General features: G+C 37.1%; 1 protein-coding gene across 1 annotated transcript in view; it reads left to right on the plus strand.

Annotated features, from left to right (window-relative positions):
• ARSK (arylsulfatase family, member K) overlaps nt 1–8,140 on the plus strand; it is a gene marked incomplete at its 5' end in the record, with an annotated part of 22,401 nt that overhangs the window by 3,548 nt on the left and 10,713 nt on the right. The window contains one exon of the mRNA XM_009705112.1: nt 5,527–5,809. Within this exon, the coding sequence (XP_009703414.1) occupies nt 5,527–5,809 (283 nt within the window). The remainder of the gene's footprint in view (nt 1–5,526; nt 5,810–8,140) is intronic.

Below are 8,140 nucleotides of genomic sequence, written 5' to 3' on the forward strand. Positions count from 1 at the left end.
CCCCAAGGGCTGGGGGGAATCTCTGCTCCGGGCCTGCAGCACCTCCTCCTCCTGCTGCACTCACCGGGGGCTGCGGGGCTGCTCCTCTCACACAGTCTCGCTCCTCTCTTCTCTGGTTGCTACTGCACCGTAACTTTTCCCTCTTAACTGTTCTCTCTGAGGCGCTACCCCCGTGGCTGTTGGGCTGGGCCTTGGCCAGCGGCAGGGCCCGCTTTGAGGCGGTTGGGTTAAAAACTCCACCAGACATGGGGGAAGCTTCTGGCAGCTTCTCGCAGAAGCCACCCTGTATCCTCCCCACTACCAAAACCTTGCCATGCAAACCCAATACAGCTGTAATTCCTATGCTGTAAAGCTTCATTTAAAAAGTGTGACTAGAATTACAGCAATTTATGAAAAATACTTAAACATTTAGAGACAAAGTGCATTATGTTAAAAAAATAATAAGCATTTAGAGAAAATACAATGTCTTGTGTGTAGTTTTTATGAGGATGCACTACCTGATTAATAGTGATGTCTGTTGTTGAAATAATAATAAAGAATATCTTTTTCTTTGATATTAAACAGGTTAGAGCTACTTAAAATTTCCTCACTTCCCTCACTAAAATGAGCAATTGGAATTTGAAATGTCACATTAGTACTTAATAGTATGATACACATACACACTTCTTTTTATCTACAAAATACTTTATAGTGTCCACTTCAGATTCTGGCCAAAGTAATAAATTCCTCTCCAGTTTAAGACAGTCAAAAAAGAAAAGAAAGCTTTTTTTCCTTTTTCCGTATACCAGTTCTACACTGCAATTAAGAAATTATTCAAATATAGACTTACAGCAAAATTTCATGTTCGGTTACTGTACCAGACAGTGCATATTTGTGTACTGCTGATGCTTCTCTCTTGTCTCTGTCTGCAGCTCTTCTTAGTAACTCGGCATCTAACTAAGAACAGATGGGTGTTTGATCTCTGGTCTTTTGCTTCGAATTTTTTTTTCTGAAGACTGCCTTATTCTGCATTATTCTTAAAACTTTTTTATTTTTTTCCGGTAAGAAACCATTACTTGTACAACGTACTAAAAAGTCATTTGCTATAGTAGTATTCTGGTTCTTTATGCTTGCTTATATGAATGTTTGGCAAATTTCCTCTCTGGCAAGAACCAACTGAACATTGAGATGTACGCTTACAGATGTTTGTAGTATTGTAGTCCAGAGATGGTTTGTTGCGGCTGCCTCAGGCATTTATGCTTTTCAAAAGAGCGTAGTCTTAACAGCATACTGTAAAGTGCAAGTAACAGACCATTTTTTGAGGAGGCAAAGGGTCAGATTTTGTTCTATGTAATGAAGCAAGACAGAAATGATTCTGTGGGTGCATCATTCTGAAGCATTTCTAGAATAGGTTTTCAGTAAATTAAAGTTATTCTGAAAAATGAAAATTTTCTGCAGTATTATACAGACCCTTATACTTTTATTCTGGAAATTTCTGTCTTGTCTAAACAGTATATAGTATGCACTCACCCTGCCTTTCACTGAGATAGAAGAAAGGTTTTATAACATTGAAATCTGTTTATCTATAATCTGAAGTCACTCCAGGTTTAAAGAAGAGCAGCTCTAAGTAATTCCAGAAGTTCCTGGCTGTTCATATGATAACTGGAACACAAAGGTGGCACTGAAAAAAAAGGTTGGTTGTATATAAATGTCTGAATTCCAGAAGTCTTGCTTTCATTTGCCTGAGCTGAAGACTATAGGTGAATTTTGGCTTCAGTACAAAGGCCTTCACATGGGGAGTGCAAAGCTGAACAAACAGGTAGTCCTTAGTTCTCAAATGAATGTTACTGTGTAGGAATTAATGCAAAGAAAACCTTAATGTGAGACTATATAGAAGAGGAACATAACTTTTATGTTGCTTAACTTTCCAAGTTGGTAAACTCTGCCAGCTCACAATCTCATACCCACAAACATACTCACAAATACTAAGATCTCTGTTCAAGTAGTCTGAGCAGGATTGCTGGCATATGATAGGGCAAGGAATGTCATTTACTGAAGTCTTTGCTATTTTTATGTTGACTAGCAATGATGAAAAGGCATTTTGCATAGGTATTTTACACTCTTTAGGAGTGAAAAGTTACTATGGTGTGATGCTTTGCCTTTAAATCTTGCTTACTTCAGTCTTCAGGAACATTAGGCAAATAGCCTTGTTTCCTTACCATATGCTGTTTTTCCGTTGGAACAACAGGAAGAGAAATGGCCCACATGAGTGCACAATGATGACCTGGTTGCCATCCTGCTATCAGGATGCTGCTGACAAGTCACCTGTACAGTGGCAGCCCCTTCTTCAGTATTGACCTGTCTTGCTGATGTCATTCATGTTCTTGGCTATTGGTGCACGCCAGTGCTTCAACTTTGCTCTTATACTTACTTTGTTTGGTACTCTCACATTTGAATGGTTCTATTGATACCATTCTAAATATTTTTGTTACAAGTCTCCACAGATGAGAAATAAATTAAGACAATTCAGCATTTTGCAAAACTGTAGCAGCACCAGTATAACTGGAATTACAATCCTGTACTCTGATTTTTCTCATTCTGCCATGTAGATTTGTCTATTTTAGTGATAGGGTTCAAGTCTCAAAAACAGAAATTATGATATAACCATATAGTCATATCATGTTTGCGTAGCTCTTGGTCCTGTAAGGCTGAATTCTTAGGCACTTCAAAGATAACAGAAAAATACTGTGAAGTCTATGGTGCTGCAGTTTTTAATTATCTTTTATCCTGGGCCTTTATCCTACATTTTCACCTGGTGCAACTTTTTAATACTTGTTTTCTAAATTTCCCTTCAGTGAGAGTGTGATATCTGTACTTTACAGGATCAAGCCCTTATTGTTACTTGAATAAGTATGGGTAGGGATTGAGAATAAATGAAAATAAACATATGTTTAGTCAACCTTTCTATGCCTACACAAGAGGAATTTGAAAATGGCAGTTTACAGAGTTTTTTATTTAAAACATGAAAACTGCAAATACAATTCCTCAGTCAGATAAAAATGTGCATCTTGTTCCTAGCGTGGCATCTGTGTAGAAAAACCCTAAGTAGCCAATTAAGTAATCTGTGAATAGTGTAGAAGATTTATAACAGAGGTTCCTGTTCATTGTGGAGAGAATTAAAATGTCCTGCTGTTTTAATTTCTTGTTAAAAAGGAGACTGGCAAAGGGATATAGAACAGTTCAGCTAGCACAAGATTCAGAGGGCAATATTATCTCTTTAGACACTTTTCTTAAGCACATAGGTTGTACCTTTAAACAACAAAACCACCACTGCTCCCTGATCCATAAAAAAAAGAATTGTTGACTTTTCTGCTGCAACATTTAAGTTGTGTGATATAAAATGATTCTGCTTTGTCCTAACCTATTGCAAATAGTGCATTGCTAACACGAATCATCTCTGTAACTACGGGAAGTTTACGTATCTTAAAAATACAAATACATACTGAAATATACTGAGTATTCATTTGTGTGTGACTTAGTCATAAGATAATTATTCATAACTGTGAATTAATGGGATTAAGGAAGAGGGCTTCTAGAAAGTGCATACAAAAAAATACATACTAACAGAGAGAAAGAGCTGGATCTTCAGCCTCTGGACTGTTGAATACGTGAAGCCTCTGCTTCTTGTCAGAAAGACTCCATGTGTCACTTTGAATGTTCGTGGCTGTCGTCACTTAAAATTTAAAATAGATGTAGTTACTCACTGTGATGTAATTACTTTCACTTGAGTTAATAATGATAGTAGTTCATTAAGCTGTCTCTTCAATGTTGCATTGTTGCATTCCCATCCTTTATTTATCCGCTTTTTTCCCGTTGTATGTTCGTTACAATCACTGAAGTGCTATCTGCTAGCAAAGGAGATACAATCCCCCTTCATCCCCACTGAAAGTGTTGAAAATTGGAATTAATTTCTGAAACTTTTAAATAATTATCTGTCAAGTCGTTGCTCTTTCCTTTTAAATTCAAGATTTGAGTCTAGTGTTGCCTCCTTTTTCATCTCTCCACCTGGCTTTCTGAAGGTTCTTATTTTGGCCTATCTTTTTCTCCTCTTCTGTCTGAGGATTAGTTTTCCTCTTGGATGTGTCAAAATATCTCCTTTGTTGCTCCAGAATGTGGAAAAGGTCTGAAGTGGGATTTTTGGGGTTTTTTTTGAGTTTTGGGGGTTTGGGGTTTTTAACTTGATTCTAACCTCAATCTAATTGGATAGTCAAACTGACCTATGGCTTACATAATATTTTTTTTCTGTGTAAGTCAGTATTATGACATTAGATGCAATTTCACACACCCACCCACAGACCCACCCACTCCTTTACCGTAATTTCATTTTAATCTTTATGAAACCTGCTTTCTCTATAGGCCATATAGCTACCATAATTTGTTTTAAGTAATTTGTGTAAGCCTGTTTACCTTGAAAGTGTGAGCCTAAACAAGGAGTTAAAACAGTAAGAAAAATTGTTGTTACACATATTTCTGAATAGTTTTTCTGGAGGTTAAAAGTGCAGTAGTAAAATTCCTATGGGGACAAAACTGGTTAGAATGCTCTTTAAACAATAATAATGCTGTGTTTTGATGAAAACCTTTTGATGGTCAGCCCTTGAGAAGTTTCATATTTCTTGTCTTGTTTCTTTGGTTACATTGAAATTACTGTGAGCAAAATGAAGATTAGTCAGGGTCTTAAATGCACTGTTTCTTCCCAACCCTTTTTTATAGCAGTTGTGGTGTTATTCCCTCTGGCAAAGAAACAAGGACATCTGCTGCTCAGATTTCTTGGTGTTTTAGAGAGGCAGCAATTGTCACGGTATTAGAAAACCTGTTCTAAAAATATTTTATCATTAAAGTGTTGTCTTTTTTTTCCCCTTCTTGCTTTCTTTACACCCTTCTCTGCTATTCCATTTCCTTGGTAGCATTTATCAGCTATATTGAAAGCAATTGTACAAGATAAATCACTCTTACAGATTTTTGTCGGTGGTGATAGCGCTTAAAAATGTTGTAATAGTACAATCCAAAACCAGAACGTTGCTTCTAAAAGTTATATATATATATATATGTGTGTGTGTGTGTATGTGTATATATATATATATATTAAAAAAACTTCCAGGCAAGTTATTTCCCACAGGACTTTTTCAAATAATGAAAATCTAAGGCCCTCTTTACCAGATATATAGTATGTGAAACCATGCCAGAATGGGAAGCAGGGTCACAAAGATGGAGAAGTTATTTCTAAATATTATTTTGTAGGTGTGAGAAGAACCATTCTGACATGAAGTTACAGTAAATAAGAAAGAAGATTCAGAAGCAGAAAACAATGGCTGAAGCTTTGAGTATGACATAGATGCATGATAGCTATTGATCAATTGAATAACAATTCTCTTTTATGTAGAAATTACAAATAGATTGCAGCTATAAGTATAGGGGAAGTTCTTCAGGAATTCTTAACTTTTGACTGGGAGGAAAACTGAAGTATGTGTCTTGTGTATTTATTTTCAGTAACCGTGTGGAAGCTTGGACTAGGGATGTTGACTTCCTACTCCGGCAAGAAGGGAGACCCATGGTAAATCTTACTGGTGATAAGAAGCATGTGAGAGTGATGGAAGCAGATTGGCAGAATACTGATAAAGCAGTAAATTGGATAAAGGAAGAAGCCATTAACCTTACTCAGCCGTTTGTTCTTTACTTGGGACTAAATTTACCACACCCATATCCATCACCCTATGCAGGAGAAAATTTTGGATCCTCTACATTTTTAACATCTCCCTATTGGCTTGAAAAGGTATGTGAAGATGAAATTTAAATATAAATTTATTTATAACTGTACTTACTATGAACATTATTTTATTCCTCACGTGATTTTTCAAGTCAGACACAGTTTTGATATTTTAGTACACAGTAAGAAAGTACTTGGATGAGATGCTAGATTTCTGATTTAAGGCTAAGCGAATGGAAGTGAATAATTTCTCTTGTAGGGAAGGGTTTGTTAGCAGTAGTCACTGAATCAATACAGAAATTTGGAGTTCAATGGCTGGAAACACATTAAATGGAGAATGAAATCGTTGCTATACTTAGCTGTAATTGTTTTTCAGTAATGGTCTGAAGTTCATTGTTTATGACATTCTGTATTTTACTTGTTAGAAATGATGCTATATGTAATCATTCCAGGTTTTATAGGGAGATTGACTTTTCCTACAATATGAACCTAGAACACGAAGTAGTAAGACAGCAGAACTCTCTCGATACTGTAGCTTTTCAGTGTTTTTAGAATGCAGAAAAGTCCCATTATGTCCTTATGTGGAAAGCTAACAGATAGCACTTCATTCCAAAGAAGTAGTAAATATTTTTTCTCTGTCTTACGTGGTCTCCAGCTGCCATTATCTGTCATAAAAATATAAATAGGTTACAACATCTTTCACTGCATAAAGGCGTTAAGATTCCCTGCAGCTGAAGAACTGAGAATTAGGTTTGAAAAGGCTTTATACTTACTTATATAAATGGCATACTTTTTTTCTTTGACTCATTTGCCCTTTTCTACTGGGGAACTGCAAAATCTCTTAATCTAGGTGCAACAAAAATACAAAGACTTAGAAAAAAGGATGTACAAATGAAGGTTGAGAGATGTGCGTTTCTTTGTATTAGTGAGGGTTGTGGGTTCTTTTCTTCCTAGGAATGGTGAGAAGTTTGTGGGGAGAGGAAGAGCATGGGGGAAAAAAACCTTCATTTGCAAAAAGCAAGATCTAGCTTGGATATTAAGGAAAACTTGCTGGGTGCTAATTGCTAGGTTAGACATGCCTTGGGAACTAGGAGTAGCATTTTTCATGTCACAGACAGAGTGATAAGATCTCTGACAAATTTTTTTCATCCTTAATCCAGTTAGAGTCCTTAAACTCCATAGTGTGCTGGGGTCCTTTCCGCCACTACATATACATACTCAGTTATGTGAACCACATATTACTGTTTATTGGCCATTGGCTGATTCTTCTGGAGAGTATCTGTGTTTTGGCTGTGGAAGAAACAGTGTTTAAAAATGACAGAGATCAATCTCATGAAGAAGTTTGAGTGGATAGGTGAAGAACGTCAAATAAATTATGTGTTTACTGGGGAGCTAATACAGAACAGAGTATCAACACAGTATTTATGAAACCCTATGTTGCTAGGCAGATGGTCCTCTTGTGTGTATTTTGCACAAGCTGGCACTTTTTCAGGGCATGTGGCTTCTTTCCTAGCTATGAATTATGACAGATGGATAACGAGATTATGGCTTTGTGAATCCTTAAAACTACGTTGTAGTCCTGTAGAAAAGGGTTCAGTCTTCTGATGAATTGTGGATGGAGAGGGACACTTTTTGCTCCTGTTGTATCTTAAGCAACTAATAAATACCATTTGACGAGTCTAAAATGTGACTTTATGTAGCTAAGGACCTTTGGCAATATGAAGATGACTGAAGTAGATGTCTGCTATTATTTTATCTTCCATGATTTCTTCTTGCAGCGTATTTTCTATAGAGCCTAAGGAAACTTAGGTTTTGGTATGTCTGTTTGACTATTACAAAGCTGAGTTTTATCCCTATGGGCACTTTGACTCTTGCTGTCTTACCAGCTGTTTCAGCGTTGGACTCTTCTCCTGAGTAACAAGCGATAGGACAAAAGGAAACAACCTCAAGTTGTGCCAGGGGAGGTTTAGATTGGATATTAGGAAGAATTTCTTCCCCGAAAGGGTTGTCAAGCATTAGAACAGCATTAGGCCCAGGGAAGTAGTGGAGTCACTGTACCTGGAGGTATTTAAAAGATGTGTAGGTGTGGTTCTTAGGGACATGGTGGCTTGGCCATGCTAGGTTTACGGTTGGACTTGATGATCTTAAAGGTCTTTTACAACCTAAGTGATTCTATGATTCTATGACTTAATACACCTGCTAGATAACTCAAGAGAGAATATTGACTGTTATGGGAGGTGGAACTTTGTGGGTATTGGAACATATGACCGTAACAGCACTGGTGGTCAAAGATATACCATGTGCTCAAGAGACAGCCACTATGCTAGTAGCTCCCCAGACGGCTCTTAGTTATCCATGCCACACCGTGGGGCAAAACCCAGGTTGGGGTCAGCAGGG

The sequence above is a fragment of the Cariama cristata genome, unplaced genomic scaffold (assembly GCF_000690535.1).
Source record: "Cariama cristata isolate BGI_N322 unplaced genomic scaffold, ASM69053v1 scaffold5068, whole genome shotgun sequence".
NCBI lineage: Eukaryota > Metazoa > Chordata > Aves > Cariamiformes > Cariamidae > Cariama > Cariama cristata.